This window comes from Myotis yumanensis, unplaced genomic scaffold (assembly GCF_028538775.1).
Source record: "Myotis yumanensis isolate MYYU_CA2020_CCGP unplaced genomic scaffold, mMyoYum1.0.hap1 SCAF_4, whole genome shotgun sequence".
Lineage (NCBI taxonomy): Eukaryota > Metazoa > Chordata > Mammalia > Chiroptera > Vespertilionidae > Myotis > Myotis yumanensis.
Genome location: NW_027223755.1, coordinates 111,259,958 through 111,282,960, shown reverse-complemented (window position 1 = coordinate 111,282,960; position 23,003 = coordinate 111,259,958). Strand labels below are relative to the sequence as shown.

The following is a 23,003-nucleotide window of genomic DNA, read 5'->3' as shown; positions in this document are numbered from 1 at the left end:
CTGCCCCAGATAGGTCCCTGGGTCTCTGTCCCGCAGCACCGTGCAGGAACAATGACCACTGCAAGCACCTCTGCGAGAAAGCCGCCCTCACGTTCCAGCCCGATGCCAGACAGTCCAGTTTCTCTCCGTATGAGTCTGGGTCCCCAGATTCTTGCTCAGAACTGGAGTTCAGAGCAGTCGGGAGATTGTATCTCCTTCCCGATTGAAAAAGACAACAGCGTACCCAGCTGCCAGCCCCTTTCGCACGCACCTTCGTACCTCCACACTTCCACAGCTCTGCACCTCCTGCCGGACTCAGTGCGCTTTTCTCTTTCCTTCTAGTTGTAGAATTTCCACTCAGCCAGCCTTCCCGTGGTTCTGGATGCTATTCGTTTTGTCTTTTAGTTGTAGTTTTAATGTGGTTGTGTGAGGCAGGAAGTTTGGGTGTTTACCTATGCCACCATCTTCCACAGCTCAGGTTTGAGAGAACTGATTTTTTTTGCTTCATTTTCTTTGAACATACTGTTTTATTTCTAAAGATGTATCAGTGGCAAAACACAAGTTGCAGGGAAGCCCCTCCTTCCACCAGCCCCACTACCCCGCACGTACCTGCACGCACCTGCACGCACACACCCACCATGGTCTGTCTGCTCCCTCAGGGCAGCCTCCCATGTGCCCCTCCGAGTTTTACTGCCGTCCTCCAAAGAGCCACTTGTTCAAGGCAAGTGCTATGTTGTTCACATTGAGAAAATAATTAAAACCCAAAATGATGTAGAAACCTATTATGTTTTCAGTGGCTCCAGAAATTTCTTTTCCTGTACTTTTGTGGCAATTTTCCCATTCTCAGTTGCCCTTAAAAGGGGGAAACAAGCAGTTTTTAGCAGGGAAGAAGAAAATATACTCTTTCACCTTCCTTATCTAGGTTTCTACAAATTAATTCACCCCAAATTTGATAGAGGGTTTCCTTAGGTTTTTCATGAGAACATGTTTATATTAAAATGGTACTTCATATTTTACAAAATTCACTTTCCTGTTATTTGAATGAATCAGGAGAATGGGGCACCTTATACCTCTGTACGTTCCTGCTGAAACATGCCAGTAATGGTTTGCCAATTGTGAACACTTGTACATTGTGCCAACATTGTTGAACTTCCCAAATGGTGGAATTTACTAGTTTTTACAACATTTTCTTGAATATAATGAAAAAGTACTTATATTGTAATATGCTTAGACCTTTTAACTTTAATAAATTATATTGGTTCTAGTATTTACTTCATTATATATTTTACTTGTATGCTATGCTTAAACATATTTTAAGTTTGCCTTCAATTTCCTGAGAAGGGTTTTTTCTCCTCAGCCAAAATAAAATAATATACAGTGAGTCTTGGATCTGGGAAAACAAAAGTTCCAGCTAACAAGAGCTGGAAACTCATCTCTCTTGTTCACTGTTATTTTCCTGGAGCCTAGAAACAATGTGTGTGACACAAGTACTCAGAAAAGTGTGTGTTTAATGAATGAGATTAAGTGAGTTGCCTTTTCACGGCTTTTGTGAGGTTTACCTTAAGTTCGCTTTTTATGTTAAGTCAAGCATTACCATTACCTTGAAGAATGGGACTCAGTGGAATTAAGTGCTTGAATGACCCACAGAGAGAGAAATACGAGTTAAGAACTAAAGGGGTGTTGGTAGGAAATATCCCCTACGTATGCCAAACCCACTAACACATTCCCACCTTTTGCATCTCCCCCAGGAGCACTCACTGTGGGCCTTGTGCGACAGTGTCAAACAATCCATGGACGAGACCGAACGTGCATCCCACCTCGGCTTCCCCCGGAGTGGGTCACCACACTGTTTTTTATCATCATGGGAATCATTTCATTGACTGTCACATGTGGTTTGCTGGTGGCTTCCCACTGGCGAAGAGAAGCTACAAAATATGCTCGATGGATAGCATTCACTGGAAGTAAGTAACCTGTGCTAGTAATTTGTCTAGAAGGCGTGCACACTGGTATTTTTATGAAGATAATCAAGAATCAGTAATAAGGACTCCATAATCATCAGAGAGCAGCACTTATGGCCGTCAGATAAACTGCATAGTCCCATCGGTTCTTCAGAATTCTCAACACAAGACCAGGACATCCAAAACCTTAATTGCTTTGTATGAAATGCTATTTTAATGAATTTTATTTTTGCTAACATTGTACATGAGTGTTTTGAGGTCTGTGACTCGGAGCTACCACTAACCTGAGTCTTTTCCTCTTCTTGAAGGTATTGGTATCTTCTATCAAATAAAGGTAAATCTAGATGAAAATATAACAAATATAAATTAGATTTAGGTGATGATGTTCTTTTTAATGCCATTGATTTTTAGTTTTTTTCTGTCAGCTATATGTGACCATTGAAAAATCAACACATAGGATTATTTTATAATTGTTTCTCAACATTTCTTACTCTATTAGTCAATGCCCAAAGGTGTGATATATTTATATGTTGCACATTTCTTTGTATTTTGCAGAATTGGTGTAATTTCAAAATGTCAGAGGCTTAGCCCAAGTTAAAGGAAACACAAATGTACAAAGAAAAGCTGTTTCTGTAATTTTACTTTCGTGCTTCTTTTTCTCTAAAGCAGTTTTGCCCCCAGGAGACATTTATCAATATCTGGAAACATTTTTGGTTGTCACAAGTAAAGGGGGATGCTACTGACACCTAGTGAGTGGAGGCCAGGGATGCCGTAAACATCCTACATCTACACAGGACCGCTCGACAGCAAAGGCTTCTTTAGCCCCAAATGGTAGTAGGGCCCTATTTGAGAAGCCATGCTCTAAGGCACAGCCTGACGGTACTTACGCCACACTACAGGACTGAACTTTTAGTTCAGTGCCTAAAATCACCTCAGGTTTGCATAAGTTTTTTTTAAGTGACTATTATAACACAGCTTACTTTCACTTGCTATTTTCATTTAGAAGTCATAGGCTAGGGATGAGGCTTAATCCCACATATCCCTGTTGTTGTTAAAACTCAATGTATCCTTATAAGACAATAAGATAAGGGCATAGTTCACAAGCTGCTGTCTCTCCCTCTCTGTGAAACTCTCTTAATGTATGCTTCTAGTTCTGCTTTATTATTGTCTCTATATCTGCTTTATTTTTGAATTTAGATCAAGTTGCTTTTTAAAAATACATTTTTATTGATTTCAGAGAAGAAGGGAGAGGGGATAGAGAGATAGAAACATTAATGATGAGAATCATTAAACAGCTGCCTCCTGCACACCACCTACTGAGGATCGAACCCACAACCCGGGCATGTCCCCTGACTGAGAATCAAACCCTAACCCTAATCTTAACCTCCTGGTTCATAGGGCAACACTCAACCAGGGAGCCATACCAGCCAGGCAGATCAAACTGCTTTTGACATGAAAAAATCTCCATTCTTCTTAAGAAATATGAGACAAGCCCTGACCGGTTTGGCTCAGTGGATAGAGCGTTGGCCTGCTGACTGAAGGGTCCCGAGTTTGATTCTGGTCAAGGGCATGTACCTTGGTTGCAGGCACATCCCCAGTGGGGGGTGTGCAGGAGGCAGCTGATCGATGTTTCTCTCTCATCGTTGTTTCTAACTCTCTATCCCTTTCCCTTCCTCTCTGTAAAAAATCAATAAAAATATATTAAAGAAAAGAAAAGAAATATGAGACAAGGTGATGATCTTTTGTGAGGTCGAACAGACCCCCCCAAGACAGTTCTTTTCTAGATAGTAGGGTCCAGAGACAGTTGTACAGACAGTGCTGCTACCTTAAAGGGTATTGATGAGGAATTTTAAGGAAATCTTTACTCACAGGGTATATTCACTTGTTCAGAGAGCATTTACTCTTTATGTAAAATCAAAGAAGAAGCATATAGTTTTTGGATTTAGTTAAAATTTGGGAATACATAAGCTATGAATATGAAAAAAAATCTCAAATACAGTTTAGCAAAGTAGTATGCAGCAAAGTATTCATTAAGATGCTCACTGAGCCATTGTTTCCTGTGACCCAATAAAGGGGAAGAACTATGATTATGTTGTTTAAGTTTTTAAAATAATATGCATATAATAATGCAAAGTCTATGAGTGTCACCAAATGAAAAGTAAGTCTCATTTGTGTCCCTGTCACCCAGATATCCAATACCCCTTTCCTTGAGGTAACACCATTGTTACTAGTTTCTAGGGTTTCCTACCAGAGGTGTTCTAGGCATAAAACCATGTATGTACACGTGAGTGCTCTGTAACTGTATATTCTGTTTATATTATTGTGTCCCTTGGGGTTTTTTAGCTCAAGAATATATATTGGAGTTAATGTCATCTAAGTAAGCACAGAGCTGCATTCCTCTTAGCTTCCTTAAATACATTGTTTTTTGTTACTGGAGCTAATCCACTGGATTGGCAGTCCTGAGGGGGTTGGGCTCCCCCTAGTGTTTCCATTCAGCCTTTGAAAATGTACTATTGCCTGTCATCATCTCGATTGCATGTATTTATTTCTGTTCCAGTTAAGCTGTAGTTTTGGTAAGAATGTGAGGGTAGTATTTTCTGTTTGGTTTACACAGCGGAGGAATCTCTCCGAGGAAAGCCACACATGGTGGGGGAGAGGAGGCAACAAAGGCGTCCTTTTCTTCAAGTCTGACCCTGGTCTTCTCCTTTACCTAATTCACATCCGCATGTACCACCACACCAGCTATTTCACTCTCACCACCATGGAGGATACGAAGTTACGTCTCTATAGGCTTATTTAGGACCCAAAACTTAATAATCAAAAGTTGATAGATATTACCAGGGTTAATATTTTAAGATCTAATGTAACTTCACAGGTCTCATGGTTTAAAAGAAAAATCATCTACCCACAATAAATATCCCCAAGAAGTATAGAGAACCTAATATTTTGGATTAAAATCCAAAATTAGATTGAATAGGAATTGCTTCCTTTAAATTTGATTAAGCTTTTCCTAACCAATTTGGAAAAAGAATTAAGTCTTGTAATATATTAAACTCTACTTTAAGTATAGTCGTTAAATGTTTACTCCATTATAATGGATAGATTTTTATTTTACAATAGAAAATATGAAAGGATAAAAATAAAGTCAGCATATCAGTTAACAGAATGAACTGTATATCAGCATATGTCTAAATTATTTTAGTTTTTGAGATTAGAAGAAACAAATTGATTTTAAAACTAATCATATCCTATTGTTTTTATAGATTAAGTTTAGCTACTTAGATTGTGGTTTCATTTTACTTACCAAACCGTATTAAGGCATAAGAATTATTAGAAATTGGTGACAGACAATACTGATAAGTGGACATTGGCAGCACTGATGAAGTTATTTATTGCTGACTATACAACAGGAGGACCAAAAGATCTAACACTTAATTACTGGATTTTTTATTTGTTCTGTTGTAGGTATCCAAAAGAATCCAAATGTGCTTATGTAACATTTGGCGTGGTCATTCGCCCAAATTGAGATAGACTGATTGTGTGTATAATATAAAATAATCCACCTAAACGGTGCAAAGCAAACAAAGGTACTGGTGTAGCTCTTGAGTTAGTATGTTACTTGAGAAAATGTTACTTTTTAATACATTTCTGGAGCTGTTCCAGGAAAAGACTCCCATTTTGACTATTTTTTTGGTTAATTTGCTTCTTTTAAAGTATATTTTTATTGATTTCAGAGAGGAAGGAAGAGGGAAAGAGAGATATTAATCACTGCACACTCCCTACTGGGTATCGAGCCCGCAACCCGGACATGTGCCCTTGACCGGAATCGAACCTAGTACCCTTCAGTCCGCAGGCCGATGCTCTATCCACTAAGCCAAGCCAGTGAGGGCTCTTCTTTTGGCTTTTAAAGGACTCTATTAAGTTTTATTGATTGGCCCAAAAGTAATTTAAGACAAGTGTCATCTGATGTGTTTATCCAGGACTGTCACTATTCCTTGGGATGGGTCTAACTTGGAAAAGGTTTCTCATTCAGATTATAACAGAAAGCTTCAACTCTTCATATACAATGAGTACAGTAATCTTTCTTCACATTACACTGAGAAGTTTCTGCCTCCAGAATTGGAAAGACTATTCACATTTTACCAATGTGCTTTCAAAAAGCATAAACAGTTTTCTTGGAAAAATTAGCCTATCCGTAGGCAGTCTGCATTTGCTCAGAACATTTCTTCTATAGCACCGAGGAGCACACTGTTTGCTAAAATAGTGGCCTGTGGAATTACTTCTACTCAGACAGTGGGTTTTCTGATATTTTTCTAGAAACATTTTTAGCAAATATTAGATTTCATTGTGTTTGTATACAAAACTCAAAGGTCCCCCCCCCCCCCCCCCCCCCACTTGCGTATATTCAGAACCCTAACAGGTTGGGTGGTTTGGGGGCGGGGCTTTGTCCATGATAAGAGACAGCCACTCTGACAAAGTGCTAATCATCGCAGAAGTCTGAGCTTCTTTCCACTGGCTGACTTTAAGCCAGAGTGAGGTGAATGGTACTTGGATGTGCCCTTTCTCTGCTTCCTTTTAACTAGTACCAACTGAGAGGAACAGAATTGGCAAAATAACAACTCCAATGTCATGCAACATTCATTCAGCACTTACTCTCAATGTGGCTGGTACTGTGGCAGGACTTGATAATGTTTGTTTTTACTTCTAGCATTTACTTCATTTTCAGCAGGGAACCAGAAGCCTAAGATTACACAGCTATTAAGTAGCACAGCCAGAATGTAGCCCTGAATCACCATCTAAGTAAATGGTCAAGAGTAATGCATACGAGTACTTGGTAGGTTTGGGGACCTTTCTTAACGCTGATATTTGAAATTGTCTCAAAAGGCTAATCCAGCTTTTCCTGAATTTAATTGTTAGATTTGGGGGATATTATATAATCTGTAGTATATGCAAATATTTTGACAAGTGGTTTATGTTTTGACAGGCTTGACCATGTTATCAATCCACAACCCTTCTTATAAACTTCCTTTGCGCCAAATTTTCATTTTTTTCCTAATCACCAAACCATGTTACTAATGTTGTGTTTTGGTTTGTTTTACAGTGATCCTTTTCTGTATGGCTGCCCTAATATTTCCAATAGGATTTTACATCAATGAAGTCGGAGGTCAACCTTATAAATTACCCAACAACACAGTAGTTGGGTCATCATATGTACTTTTTGTCTTATCAATTTTCTTTACAATAGTAGGACTTCTGTTTGCTGGCAAAGTTTGTTTACCAGGCTGATGAATGTCTACATTGCTTGACATTTTAATTATTTTTATTTTATTTAAATTTTTTATTTTTGGAGGGTGGGGAGGACAAAGGCAAGGCATCTGAGTAGTCCTGGCTTAGAAAGATGCTTAGATGAAACTGATGCTGAAAAGAAGAAGAAGAAAAAAAAAGCTTTGATTTGTTCTCACTATGCACTTTGGATTTTTTTAAAAAAAGAGAGCCTTTTCCGTAACCAAATACAGACAATATTGACTAACCCCCTGAGCATATTTCCAGGCCGTCGGGTCTGCACTGTGGTAGTCGCCTAGTGAGGGAGAATGCTTTCTGCTGAAAAGCATGGGGCCCTTTGTGACTCTGTTGTTCCGTTTTTAACGTCTAATGGTTCATTTGAGGAAAAAAATTCTAAGTATTTATGAAACATGGTGGACCAGAGGGATGCAAGAGAAGTTCCTGTGGGGCTGGCCTCACCTCCTAAGAAATTAGTGTTCACAGCTTCCTTGTAGTTGTATGAGCCTGTGGCACCAGAGGGGATTGCCATTGCGTTACTGCACCAAGAAGCCAATAGATCAAAACTTGTTTGCTAAAATGTATGTAAAAATTCTGAAATTCCCTATTCTCTGTGTACAAAAAAAAAATAAAACACTAAGAGACATGTTACTGGGGGTGGGGGGGGTGGGGGAAATGTTCCTTATATTTATATAAATATATATAATATATATATTTTGCTGATGCAGTATACAGTGTATATATATGTGTGTGTGTGTGTGTGTGTGTGTGTGTGTGTGTGTGTAAATTTATACACACACATGCAAACGGTTCCTAGAAGAGAACTCTGAATGCTTTGCTAGCAAAACACTGTGGTGTGCAAACCTAGAACTCTAGAAAAAAGCCATTTATCTGAAGGCTGTGTAGTGGAGAGAGTCTTCAGTTTACCTCATTCTTTGTAACAGCCCTTGATTTTAACAGGTTTTTGTAATAGGTACAAATAATCCCGTATCTTTCTAGGTGCAATTTTAAGTTCAGCTAAAATTCTTTGTAGGTTAAGTTGTTTGCATGTGACAGTAGAAGGTAAGACCCTGTCACACCTCGGAGTGAGGGAATTGGCACAATTTAAATGATGGGCAGCTGTTGTTTGTTGTGCAGAGGTTCTTTTTCTACTGATGTCAGTTCACAATATTCTGGCCATTTACCCCCCTCCCCCCAGGATCACTCTGCTGTAACAATTAAGTGTGTTCTTTTCATCCATAGGCATTATTATTAACACATCTCCTTTACCAAAACCCGAGCAATACAATGTCTTTCATGTACTGTAAGCCTGTGCTTGCTAAAAGCTACCTTCCTGTATTTACGTTAAAGGGCTGCACTAAACCCACAGCTTTATGTTTTTCCTAAAGAAGCATTGCCGCTGGCCCTGAACCCACATGTTGTTTTAAAATACACATTTCTCTCCTCCACGTCTCAGGCCCCGTGTCAGTGCGTAGTTGTTTTCCGGGCGAACACTGCAGGTTTCTCCTGTTTGAAACGTGGGGCAGGAGGGTCTTTCATGCCAACGGAGCTAAGCGTTTTCTTCTTTAGAGGAAATGGCAGTCCGAGTGTCCCTGGCAGGAGAGCCCTGTGAAGTCCACGCACCGTGTAGGACAGCCTCACACACACACTGCTTTTCAGAGGCTTAGGTCATGGAGAATGGGCACTTCCGAGCGGGCTGCCGCCTCAGGTGTCCCAAGTGCGAAGTGGAGGAAGCTGCTCTTTTCCACGCTGGCTGGCTTCATGTTCCTGCATCTCACTGTGAATTCAGCAGTGTTTTATTGTGGAAGAAAACCCCCGTGTTGCAGCTCACTCAGGGGGGTAAGAGTGAGCCCCCACTGAGGCGCATTCCTGGAGTGTTAGGGGGTGTCACACTTTCCTTCCAAGGGCCAAAGAAACCTTAGAAGATGCTTGAAAGAGACTCTTTCCCCAAGTGTTGTGATGTCTGGTCAGGACTGAGAGTACCACTGGACGTGTTCTGGGGGCGTTTGGGATTGCCATTCCCAGGGGGATTTATGTGACTGGTCCTCAGTCCCATGGGTCACTTGAAGGAAAGCTTGGTTGTCACCATTATACCACTGAGATAAAGTGTTAGCAAAGTGTGGTTCAAATTAATTTATATGACCAAGAGTTCTTCTCTTCCAAAAAGATGCATTTTATTGTAAATAGTTTCTCAAAATATTTTTAACTGGATCATGAGGATGGGGAGAGAAAGTTTCTCAGCTGCTAAGAATTTCCCCACTGTTTACTTCTTTCACTTACAGTGACATTGCAAGATGACAAAGCGTAAGGTTTTATTTGTATCTATTACCCAAACCATTCAGTTGACTATAATTTCATCATCATCTTGGAGGTCCAGTGCATAAAGGACTGATGGGGGAAACTCCCTACAACCAGTCAGCACCCCGGGTTAAAACCGTCCACCATACAGTGTGTGGCGTCAGACCTTTGTATTCTTCCAGACCAGACATTGAAATGGACATACACATATAAAATTCTATATATCCTGTAAGTGAAAAGAGAGACGACTGTCAGCAGTTGCTTTTAAAAGGTCACAATAAGTACTATATAGTACAGTATTAATTTATAGCAGGAAATCATAGCTTGTAAACTGTATATAAAACACTGTTTTATGGTGCAATCATTCGTCAAACTTTTGTCTGTTACATTGTTTTTAGAGTGTGTATTCTCATACCTAAGAACACACTGTAAAATCTGCTGAAAACTAGTTGTAGGTTTTATTTGCACAGGATTTAATTAGTTTGAATTTTTTGGAAGCTCCTATTAAATATGCCTAAACACCTGTAAATGTGGAAAATTTTCCTTTCATTAAAAGCAACATTTCAGTATGATTCTTTCCAAAGGTAATCCATGTTCTTTGTTGTCAATGTGTGTATGTGATTTTTCTGACTCTTCTACTTCTTATAAACTTATTTTATGTTCCATTTGTTTTGTTCTTAAAGGATAGCTCTTTCCCCCGCCCCCCTTCTTTTTAGTGTTCTATATGACCAAAAGACTTCATTGATTTTTTTTCTTACCCTTTTGCCTAAATTTTTGGTATCCCCACTTGATGTTCTGTAAATCCACTGTTTAATCTCTTAAGTAAATGATCAGTCCTGGCGACACGATCTGTTGACGTAGAGGAAGGCCCTGAGAGGGTGTTGGGAACTAGCTTTGGGTCACTCTTAGCTATTGTTTTGCATCGTGGGCTTCATGGGAAGAACAGTTGCATTGATTTTGTCTTCATTAAAAGGCTGCTAGCCACAGTTACTCTGACTGTAGTGACTGTTTTACCAACCCACTTTAATCTTCTAAAATTAAATGTACATTCACAATACAAAACAGTAAGCTGTCTTTCAGAGCTAATTTTTGAAGGATAAAAATATATGAAGGAAAAAAAGTGGCCTGTGTAGGTTGGGTTCCCTACACAGGACTTACTGTATCACCGCAAGAGATTTTGAAGTTTGTGATCAAGGTCTGTATATTACCCCAAATTTTATTAAGAATTGTTTTGTAATTGGTTATAACACTTTTCAATTAATAGTTTCAAAATAAATTGTTAATACAAAATGTATAAAATGAACATAATTTTCTTCACTTGTATTTTTGTTATTGAGCAAGTTATCAAAATAAATTGTCTACTAAAGAAACTAAAAAGGATTCTGTTACTTTGAAATAAGCTTTGATTTTAAAAATTTATTTCAAAATTGACTTGGAGATTTCACATATTCACACAGTGGCACTTCCATGCCTTAGTTTGGTTTTGCTGTTAGCGGTGTGGGGAAAAGCCTCCCCCCTCTTCTTCCATTCCCACTCCCAGCTCCCCCACTAGGGAGAGATGCCGTTAATATTCCAGAATAGATCACACATGTTTACCAATGAGAGTCACTCAGCAGGAAAAGACCATACACATGTGACTCTCCCTTGTGTTTCATGTTTCTGAACGAGGAGAGAGAACTGAGCCCAGGCTCCTGGAGCCAGCCATCTTTTCTTTCTTCCTTGCACAAAGACCTAAGCCCGTTCATCTTTGCTTCCTTCTTGTTTCTACTTTTCCTTCAGGCCAAAGGATCTTAGCTTCTAAGATTTAGATTTGTGTTGAAGGAGGAATGGAGACCCTTGGTGTCTAGACTTGTCCATGTGCTCCATCAAGGTTTCCTGGAGCTATCGAGATGAGCCTCGTCTGATAACTGATGGTCAAGTAAAACACTGTACTTACCCTTTGCTGCTCTATCCTCTTTATACGGCCCCTTTTGGAGCCTCAGTGGGGAGTTGAGAGAGTAAGACAAGGTCGGATTTGGACTTTCTGAAGTTCTGGATCTTAAGTGCATTTTCTTGTGCTCAACTATTGCAGTTTGCCCAAGACTGAGGGATTTCCTGGGACACAAGACTTTCAGTGCCTTAACTGAGAAAGTTCCAGGTAAACAAGGATAACTTGTTCACCCTATCTGCACCATCCAAACCCTGTCCTGGCGTATAACACAGATTAGAGGTATTAGAAGAGTTCTTTCCCATAAGCCTATTAGTGAACAGGTCGATTGGAAATTGTAATGGTGGGTTTATACTGAACTAAGTTAGGGGGGCACTTTCCCCTTCTCTATGGTAATGCCTTATGAAAAGGCAACAGACTGGCTCTCAAACCAATAACATGGTTTCAAAAATACCTTACTGTTACCTGGTCTCCCACCAATTCTAGCCACTCTGAGAAGATTATAGAAAAAAACACCGAGACTGTTTCTTTTAAGCAAAGTCAACACTTCTGGGTCTCAGTTACCCAGCAACAAAATAAAAGTAGTTATAAGTGGTGCTAAAGCTAGAAAGCATAATGTCATATTAACTTTTAGAAGCTTGGTTCTTTTTCTAGCAGAAGAAAATACTGAGATGATATTTTCAAGCACATTCCAGGTTTCTACAAATCGGCCCCAGTTCCACAAACTAAGACCACCTAAAATTAAATTTCAAGAACTTTTTCATGAGACTTAGAACATTTCAGAGCTGGATGAAATCTGCAAGAGCTGGCTCAGCATTTCCATTTTCCAGATCAGGGACTCAGAGAAGCTTCTTAGCTGTGGCAACATCACACAACTAGGTTTCAGCAGGACACTCGGCACAGGACAGAATGCCTTTGACAGGCCTTGGACAGCTGTTCAAACCCGATAGCCACCTGACCCAGTCTTCCTTCAACTAGTCATCTACTGCAGTCCATCCAAGTCATTTCTGCCCAAATAATCTTAACAAATGAAAGCATATGGTTCCAGTTCCTGTCACTCCCCATCTACATGGCTGAAGCCCAAACTTACTTAGCACGGCACGGAAAACCCTTCATGGTCTGGCTTCAGGCTCTCCGTCTTCTTTCCCACCACTCTCTCCACTGACAAACCTGTTCATTCTTTCACAACACCTCTGTCTATCTTGACTGTGTCTATACCACCTCCTCCTTGCAGTTTTCCCTAATCCCTCCTATATTTGAGTTATATTTAATTTTTTGTGCTTTTTCTTTTGCTTATACCTCTGTAACAACTTAATAGAGGGATATAGGCTGCCTGGATTCAAACCTCAGTTCCACAATTCTAGTGGTGAACCTTTAATCACTTAGCCTCTCTGAGCCTTGGTTTTCTCATCTGTAGAATGGGCTAATAGTACCTACATCATAGTGTTATTGTTGGTTTAAATGAGATAAAGCGTGGAAAGTGCCTGGCACATAATAAGCATTCAATGTCAAAGCTGTTATTAAATACTTCTCTATAACTAGATCGTAAACTCTTAAATGCAAGGAATTGGCTTTCTCATGTTTCCTAGAGACCTGTCAGAGTGCTTTACTCATGAATTGAGTTATCATAACTGAATTAGAGCTGGGTTATAAAGGAAAATCATGAGACTTTCCTGGAGGTTTGAAGGATCCAGTCATCTGGGATTGCTTCGGTGGACTTCTTTCTGAAAGCCAAGGCTTGCCTCGAGCAGCCAGTGCGGTCCTTCATGGTAAGGGTCTGGCTGTGTAATATGCCGGTCTCATTGGCCTCCTCATGGCATGTCTGTAGACTCGACACCTTCCTATTGAATCACCGCGTGCTCGTGACAGGACCAGGATGCTGCGAGCTCCCTGTGGATCCCAAGACTGGAGGTTTCTTCGAGCTTGTGGGTTCTCCATAATCTTGAAATGATACATTGGTTATGTTTCATAAAGACTTAGTTTGGTCTGCCACAGTGGTTTTAATTATTTCTGCTAAAAGGAGTGGACTCAAAAATTTGAACTCATTTTAGATGCAGTTATAAGTCCGTAAAATTAATGGTCTGTCCTCACTCTGGCACTCTTCATGTTGTCTAAATATTTGATTTAGTTGTCTCAGACCATTCAAGAATCTTCCTAAATTGAAAAGTAAAAACTCATTCCTTTACATCGCTTTGTTCTTCAGGGAAAAATACAAATATAGTTGAAGAACCAATCCAAGAAAATCCTTTCCTTTATCCATAATAAATTGCTCAAGGGGAAAAAATAATCCACATATCTAAGAAAGCTTTTAACTGCCTCACCTTCTACATATTTTGCTAATGTAGTGAGAAGCAAAATGGACTCGAATTGCAGTCACCCCCGCTCACACGCCTCATTCTGTTTTCAGGGTCACCATAACTATTTCTTGTCATCAGTGCTGTTGTGGAGGACATTACCACGACCCTAAACTGAACAAATTTTTTTTACAGTTAACACATCTGTAATTATTTTTTATATTTTTATTGATTTTTTAGAGAGGACGGGAGAGGGGGAAACATCCATTGGCTGCCTCCTGCACGCCCCCTACTGGGGATGAAACCCAGGCATGTGCCCTGACGGGGAATCGAACCAGCAACTCTTGGGTGCACTGGCAACTCTTGGGTGCATGGATACAACCATCTGAGCCACACTGGCCAAGGCACCTGTAATTATTTTTAATGAGTATAGGAAATTAAAGTTTCCTCCCCTCAATCCAATCTCCAGACACAGTATATATATTCTTGCTCAGTTTTAACAAGAGCAAGATTATTATACACATCTGCCACTACTTTCTTCTTAAACATATCTTTGTCAGTAAATATAGATCTTCATTTTAATGGGGCTGTAATATGTATATCTTGCCCTGTATGTTAAGGTTGTTTCCAAGTTTTTGTTATTACAAATAATGCTGCTGTGAACTTAGACCTTAGATAACAGAAACTTCCCAAATATCATAGTAACCTGAAATTCTAAAGGAAGGATATCAACTACTCTTTAAGGCAATTTACCTTTTTGAAAGCACTGTGGTTAAGAAATAGTGTCCTTCATTAAAATGAGCTGTTGTTACTCAGTGGTTGTGTCATGCACCTGACAGGTTGCCAGTTCCATTCCCCGTCTGGGTACATTCCCAGGTTTTGGGCTGAGTCCCCAGTAGGGGGCGTGCAGGAGGTGGCCAACTGATGTTTCTCATTGATGTTACTGTCTCTCCATCTCCCTTCTCTTAAATAAATAAATAATAAATAAATAAAAATAGTGGCATTCATTAAAAGTTTGGAGAAAGAAATGGAAATTAAGTTCATGTTAATGTGCTTTTCCATATGCCATCTTACTGTATCCTCTGTGGAGTAGGAGGAAGAATTTTATGGACTAGAAAAACTATGGATCACAAGGGTGAACAATTAGACTCCTCAACAAAGTGTGCACTGCTACTGCTTGATCACCAATCCATATATATAAAAGGCTAATATGCTAAGTGTCCCTCCGACCGTCAGACCGGTCGCTATGATGTGCACTGACCACCAGGGGACAGACACTCAACGCAGGAGCTGCCTTGACATGCACTGGCCATTTGCAAAGAAACGGCACCACGGACCTGGCACCAACAAACCAACACTCAGCTCCCCCAAGTGGGACACAGGCCCCACCACCACCCCAAGCAACAGCCCACCAAATCGCAGCCAATCCTGTGGAGACCCCATGGTGCAAAATGCAGCCCACAACCCAGCCCATAAACGGTGGCTGTGGGCACTGGGTAATGACATCAAATAGCAATGCCCGGCTTCTTCTCCTAGCAGCTAGCCTCCTTGGAGTTTCTTCAGCCCAAGAACATGACTTGCCTCTACATTCAGGTGCAAACATTTTACACTTTAACCAAATGTCTGTGAAGCGTTTTCCCATACCTCATTTGATCCTCACAGAAGTCCTGGAGTAGGTAGATAGGAGACTTGGTAGAATCCTATTTTCATTAGCCAGAAAATGGAGATTTAGAAAGTTTGGAAACTTGACCCAACTGAAAAGAAGAAAGAAATGGTGGACCTTGAAAATGACCAGTTTTTCTCACTGAACAGAATATAGTCAAACACTGCTGCAGTTAAATATTTTACCCTTTGTTCTCCCTGCATGATCTACAATAATAATCTGCTTCATGTTGATATTTACTGCTGTGCTGCTGACAATTACCTAAAAGAGAAGTTGGGGTGCTTCACTGGGCTGGAAAAAGTTTAGCTACATCAGAAAGCAGGTCTAATTAAGCAAGTTAATTCTATATCTATAAAAGGCTAAGTTGACTCACACATGCACGATACATGTAAAACTCTCACTGGCACCAATTGCACCTGTGTGTTTCAATCTGTCATTGTCAATTGTGAATTTAGTTGACATTTCTATTATAGAGAAAGGGCAAATAGTGATATTAAAATATTTCTTCTAATTAATTTTCTTTCAATGTGCATGAATCCATGCACCAAGCCACTAGTCCTATATAATAAAAGGCTAATGTGCAAATTGACTGAACAGTGGAACAAATGACACTCAATGCAGGAGCTGCTCCCTGGTGGTCAGTGCGCTCCCATAGTGAGAGCATTGCTCAGCCAGAAGCCGGGCTCACAGCTGGCAAGCGCAGTGGCAGTGGCGGGAGCCTCTCCTGCCTCTGCGGCAGCACTAAGGATATCTGACTGACGGCTTAGGCCTGCTCCCCTAAGCCGTCAGTCGGACATCCCCCAAGGGCTCCTGGACTGCAAGAGAGCACAGACCAGGCTGAAGGACCCCCTTCCACTGCACAAATTTTGTGCACCAGGCCTCTAGTCTATACTAATAAAAGGGTAATATGCTGGTTAGACCAGGAGACCAGACATCTTCTGGCCATCTGACTTCCTTCAGGACAAAGGCGGTTAGGGGCGATCAGGCCAGCAGGGGAGGGCATTTGGGGGCCATCAGGCTGGCAGGGGAGCAGTTAGGCGGCAAACAAGCCAGTAGGCAGGCAAGCGGTTAGGAGCCAGCAGTCCCGGATTGCGAGAGGGATCCCGAATTGGAGAGGGTGCAGGCTGGGCTGAGGGATATTCCACCCCCCGTGCACGAATTTTGTGCATCGGGCCTCTAGTATTTAATAAAATTCTAGCAACAAAAAAGGGGTGTACTCAAAGTTCTATAACTTGTAATTGGTGAATTGGGTTTCAAATGTGGCTTCCCTGACTTCAAATCTAAGACTATTTCTGCTGTACCACATTACCAGTTTGGCTTGTCAAAAGGATATAAAAAACCTTGTCCCAGTTTCATGACATGATTCCTTGGCTCAGGCATGAGCAGCTAACTCTGGTTTGCTGCTTCTGGCTGTGGAATAAAACAACCATGAAAGGTAGTCCTACTTAGAAACATTCTGTGGATGTTACATATTCTGTTGGGGGGGAAACAGTAGGTAAGTTATTAAGTTTGTGTTTACTCTTCCATCATTTCCCTCTCATTGTCAAGCTTTATCTCTGGAGCTGTCGCTAAGCAGTACTGTAACTTCCTTCATTGGTGAGCTACATTATGCCATCCGTTGATTTTATTGAGACCCTTTTGGGAATTAAGCACCCAGGAAATTTTCCCAAACAGGCTATCAACTAGTTCCCTTCCACCTTGTTAGTGGGAAATCTAACGGTTATTGAGTTACCCTGGAAGTTATGCAAAGGTCCAGGGCTCAAACATAAGGAAGGTTCCTCCAGTAGTTTGTCATCTTGTAACCAGACAATCAATGGGTCTGTGCTGCCTGTCACTACTTGAGCCAATTACGCAGACACAGGGTTGAATCATATGAGCGTTTATCCCAATACTGCCAGCAGCAGGGAGAGCAGCAGGTCAGCCACAGAAATCTGCTCTGCCCCCACCATAAACCGGCTGCTTATATTGGGTAGAAGGACAAAGATTACATAGGAAAGTAGGCAAAAGGGCAAATGGGCAGTTTATAGAAATGCAAAAGGGCTGGGGTCTTCAAAGGGCTGGCTGCTCTGGTTTCGGCAATAGGTTGCTAATCTTTCCATGCTAATAGGCAGCTCCAAACGATGGGCTACATTTCCAAGTGAGCTCCCAGGTCCTGTGTGGCACTGCCAGCCAGGTTAGAATGTGCCTTCCTTAGAATAAAATAAACAATCACGGTTAACAGAGCAGGATTAATATTTCGTACAATCTAGCTGGTTCCCAGTATTCTATTTCTGCCCCTATCAATCTGTCTGCTCTTATTACTGCTGAGACCTAACTGTCCCAGGCTGAATGGGACTGACCCAATAGTTTTGTGTCCAGCCCACACGTGGGTCATGGTCAGCTCTGTGAGCTGGGAGCCCCTATGCCTGTGGACTTTCTCCCTGCGAACACCCAGGACCCATTTCCTCATAGGTTCGCCATCTCACCGAAGTGTTGCTACCAAACACTGAGCAACTCCCTGCTCCCTCTGATTTCCAGATCTCTGGACCTCTGGGATTATCCTCATCCCCTTTGGCTTCCCACAGGGGTACATTTGCCATGCCCCCTACATTGGTAAAAAAGACACAGAATCCAGCTCTTTTGTTTGGAAAACTGCCCGTAGGCCACATGGTTTCTCTGGCTCCAGCGCTGGATACAAGCCAACCTGGCCAAGTCATAGTGCTAGGTTCAGGAATAGGCAGGTCATGTGACCAACCCAACGCTGGGACTTTGCTGAAACTCCTGGGAAAGGGGTGTTCTCCTTAAAGGTTGCTAAGTCGTGTGGGGAAAGAATAGCGCTGCCGGCATCCGATCCAGCCCTCAGGAGAGCCTGCCTAAGAGCGCCGCCTCACAGACGCAAGGAAGCCCAGAGGTGGAGACCGATTTCCATGAGCGCTTCAGCCTGTGAGCAAGCCACTCCAGAGCCAGAACTGTCCCTGGGCTTTTCTGTTATTTGAGCAAATTCCCTTTTTCCCTGAGCCGGTTTGAGTTGGGTTTCTGTCTCTTTTAACCAAAAGAATCTTGATACACTTCCACTTTCTTCTTGACATACAACCCTTACTTCCCATGCTCTGACATGTCACTTTAGTATTTCAATTCTCAGATCAGGCTTAGAACTGTTCACTCCAGGCTACTGCTTCTCAACGCATCACAAAGCACCAGCTGCTGGTTTGAAATGGAGGTAAGAAGTAAAACAAAATACAAGTTAATATCTAAAAGTATGTATCACATAATAACATTACCTTAGTCTGGGCTACTGTGACAAAATGCCACAGGTGGCTTCTAAAAACAAATTTAACTGGTAGGAGCTAACTAAATTGTGGTGATCATTTTATAGTATATACCAGGGGTCCTCAAACTTTTTAAACAGGGGGCCAGTTCACTGTCCCTCAGACCGTTGGAGGGCCGGACTATAGTTTAAAAAAAAAGCTATGAACAAATTCCTATGCACACTGCACATATCTTATTTTGAAGTAAAAAAACAAAACTTCAAAAAAAAAGGCTCTCCTAACTTCAAAAAAAAAGGCCCTACTAACTGCAAAATAAAAATAAAATAGACCTCCTAACTTCAAAAAAAAAATAAATCCTACCTTGTTCTTACCTCGGTCCTCAGGCAGCAGCAGGCTCTGCACAGGCAAGCTCGTGACTCGTCCGATCACACCCGAGACTGAGAGGAGCTGTCGAGAGACAGAGAGAAGGAGGGGAGTCGGAGAGTGTGGTGCACATTCCACACATGCTCACTGCGGGCCCGGGACGAATTGGCTGCTAAGCAACAGGCAGCGGCGGCAAAAACACCCAGCAGGCCGGATAAATGTTTTCGGTGGGCCGCATGTGGCCCGCGGGCCGTAGTTTGACAACCCCTGGTATATACAGATATGAAATCATTGTGTTGTACACACGAAACTAATATGTTGCATGTCAATTAGATCTCAATTTTTAAAAAAAAGGGGGTCTTAAATTGCTAAAAAAAAAAAAAGTCATAAAGTCACTACTAGCTGCTCATTCCAACACATGAGGATTATAGGGACTCGATGCTGTACAGTAGTTACTATTGTACTTATTAAAAGTTAAAAGAGCCCTGACCAGTTTGGCTCAGTGGATAGAGCTTCAGCCTTCGGACTCAAGGGTCCCAGGTTCGATTCCGGTCAAGGGCATGTACCTTGGTTGCAGGCACATCCCCAGTAGGGGATGCGCAAGAGGCAGCTGATAGATGTTTCTCTCTCATCGATGTTTCTAACTCTCTATCCTTCTCCCTTCCTCTCTGTAAAAAATCAATAAAATATATTTTAAAAAATATATAAAAGTTAAAAGACCTTTGGAATTTTTCAGATTAAAAAAAAATCAGGCCCCACCTGGGTAGTTTGGTTAGTTGGAATGTTGTCCTGTACACCAAAGAGCTTGCGGGTGCAATTCCCGGTCAGGGCTCATACCCGGATTGCAGGTTCTAACCCTGGTCGGAGTGGATACAGGAGGCGATAATGTATGTCTCTCTCCCTCTCTCTCTAAAATCAATAGACATATTCTCGGGTGAGGAGTAAAAAAAATAAAAATTTGCCTGTCTGGGATGGTTCAGTGGTTGAGCATTGACCCATGAACCATGAGATTACCAGTCCAATCCCAGCCAGGGCACATGCCTGGGTTTCGGGTCCCATCTCCAGTAGGGGGCGTGCAGGAGGCAGCCGACTGATGTTTCTCTCTATCCCTCTCCCCTTTTCTCTAGAAGCAATAAAAACATTTTTAAAAATAATAATTAAGGTGCTGACACTATCTACACTAATAAAAGAGAAACATGGTAATTGGCGTACGACCGCTACCCTTCCCATTGGCTAATCAGCATATCCTTATGCAAATTAACTGTCAGCCAAGATGGCGGCCGGCAGCCAGGCAGCTGGAAGCTAACAGGAGGCTTTCTTGCTGTGGACTCCAACGTTCCCCGCCTCACTAGCTGGCCTCTGAGCTTCAGTTGGAAACATAGTAACATTTATAGAAGATAAACAAAACTCCAGAAACCTCCTGTCAGTCAGCAGGGATCTCAGAGCTGGAGTCGCAACATTGTTTCGAATACAGAAAACAAAGGCCAGAAACCTGCTTTCAGCAGAGCCTCAGAGAGAAAGCCGGCTCTCAGCTCCAGTGACAGCCATAGAAGGTAAATAAATGCCAGAATAAAAAAAAAGAAAAAAAGGAGAGGTTGGGAGCTTCAGTCACCCGCCAGCCTGAAAACAGCCCTCAGCCCCTCACCCAGACTGGCCAGGCACCCCAGTGGGGACCCCCACCCTGATCCAGGACACCCTTCAGGGCAAACCAGCCGGCCCCCACCCTGAAGCAACAAGATGGCGGCTAATTTGCATACTGAAGGCAGGCGGCAGCAGGCAAGGCTGTCCGCGGTCTGGGACCCGGATCTGTGACCCTGCCGGGCGGGATCAGCGGAGCCGCGAGGCCTCCCGGCACCGGGATCAGCGTGACAAGGGGCAGCACCCAAATGCCCTGATTGCCCTGCGGCTCTGTGTGTGACAGGGGGCAGCGCCCCAACCCCCTGATCGGCCCTGCTCTGTGGGTGATAGAGGGCGGCGTCCCAACCCCGTGATTGCCCTGTGGCTCTGTGTGTGACAGGGTGTGGCGCCTCAACTACCCCCCCCCCCCCCAACGGGCCCTGCTCTGTATGTGACAGGGGGCGGTGCCCCAGCTCCCCTATTGGCCCTACTCTGTGCATGACAGGGGGGAGCTCCCAAAACCCCTGATTGACCCTGCTCTGTGCATGACAAGGGGGAGCTCCCCAAACCCCTGATGGGCCCTGCTCTGTGTGTGACAGGGGGTGGCGCCGCAACTTCCCCATCGACCCTGCCTTGAGTGTGACAGGGGGCGGTGCCCCAACCCCCCAATCGGCCCTACCCTGAGCGTGACTAGGGGTGGCATTGCAACCTCCCCATCCGCCCTGCTCTGTGCATGACAGGGGGCGGCGCCCCAACTCCCCAATCGGCCCTGCTCTGAGCCCGACCAGGGGCTGCACCTAGGGATTGGGCCTGCCCTCTGCCACCCGGGAGCAGGCCTAAGCCAGCAGGTCGTTATCTCCCGAGGGGTCCCAGACTGTGAGAGGGCACCGGCAGGGCTGAGGGACCCCCTCTCCCCCCAAGTGCACAAATTTTTGTGCACCGGGCCTCTAGTATACTATATAACAGCGGTTGTCAACCTTTCGGACCTTACGGTCCACGAGTGGTCCACAGACCATCGGTTGGCGACCACTGCTCCAAAGGTTTCCTTAAACCAATGGTTGCCAATCTTTAGGACCTCAAAGATCACCAGTGGTCCATGGACCACCAGTTGATGACCGCTGCTATATAACATCCCCATCAGAGACCGAGGCAGCATTCTCTAATCACTAAACGTCTAAAGATTCACATTAAAAAGAATAAATTGTGCCCTGTACTGTGTTGCTCAGTGGTTAGAGTGTTGGCCTGTGCAGCAAAGGATCTCGGGTTCGATTCCTGGTCAAGGGCACATACCTGGGGTGCAGGTTCAATCCCTGGCTCCTGTTGGGGTTTGTGTGGGAGGCAACCAATCTATGTGTCTCTCTCAGATCAATGTTTCTCTGTCTCCCTTCTACTCTTAAAAAAAAATCAATGGAAAGAATATCCTTAGGTAAGGATTAAAAAATAAATTTTAGAAAAGAAGAAATTGTAACTAACCTCATGCCAGTTCAAATCAATCACCACCAAGTGAGCCTGCTGTGAACTTAAATCTTTCTCTTTTTTTAATTGAATTTATTGGGGTTGCATCTATATATATAAAAGCCTAAGCGACCGTTCACCCAGTAGATATGACGCACAATGACCACCAGCGGGCAGATGCTCCAACCAGTAGAGGAGGCCGTGGATTAGGTTGCTGCTGGGGCACTGTCAGCCCCGATCTGCTTCACCTGCACCCCAGAACCATTGGGGGATGTCAGAGGCCTGGTGCATGGATTTGTGCAGCAGTGGGGTCCCTCAGCCTGGCCTGCACCCTCTCACAATCCGGGACCCCTTGGGGGATGTTGGAGAGCCAGTTTCGGCCCGATCCCCGCAGACCAGACTAAGGGACCCCACCGGTCCTTGATGCACCAGGCCTCTAGTTGATTAATAAACTTATATAGTTTTAAGGTATGCAACTTAAAATTTTTAGTTTTAGGGTATTTTACTTTTAAAGTCCCTAAATTCATACATTTTACTTTTGTGTCTTTATCTTATAGAAATGAAATTTCAGTACACAAAGATGTAAAACTATGGTCATTTCAACGTCGCTTTAAAAAGGTTTATTTCTCACAGTTCCAGAAACTGGAAGTCCAAGACCAGATGGCCCCATGGCAGCCCTCTTCTGGGTTGCAGACTTCCTGGGTCCTCGCATGGTGGGAGGGGGCTAGGGAGCTCTGCCTGCCCTTTCCTTAATAAAGGCACTAACCCCATTCACAGGGGATTGGCATGACTCATCTCCAAATTCCATTACCTAAGGGGTTAGGTTGCTGTCAGCACTGCTGCTCTGAGCTGTTCTGAGCCCATGTATTCTACATTCTTTCCATTCGGCCACGCCAAGCACAGGGCTGGTTCCTCCTCGAA

The 23,003-nt window shown here is 42.8% G+C and overlaps 1 protein-coding gene across 2 annotated transcripts in view; it reads left to right on the top strand.

Annotated features, from left to right (window-relative positions):
• MOSMO (modulator of smoothened) overlaps positions 1-10,882 on the top strand; it is a 66,800-nt gene extending 55,918 nt beyond the window's left edge. Inside the window, exons 2-4 of one of the 2 annotated variants that reach the window (XM_070413700.1) lie at positions 1,728-1,940; positions 2,246-2,271; positions 7,039-7,124. In XM_070413700.1, coding sequence (XP_070269801.1) covers positions 1,728-1,940; positions 2,246-2,271; positions 7,039-7,041 — 242 coding nt within the window. In that variant the 3' untranslated portion in view covers positions 7,042-7,124. Of the gene's footprint in view, positions 1-1,727; positions 1,941-2,245; positions 2,272-7,038 lie in introns of both variants that reach the window. The other variant, XM_070413699.1, reaches the window with a different exon arrangement.
• The last annotated feature ends 12,121 nt before the right edge of the window (positions 10,883-23,003 follow it).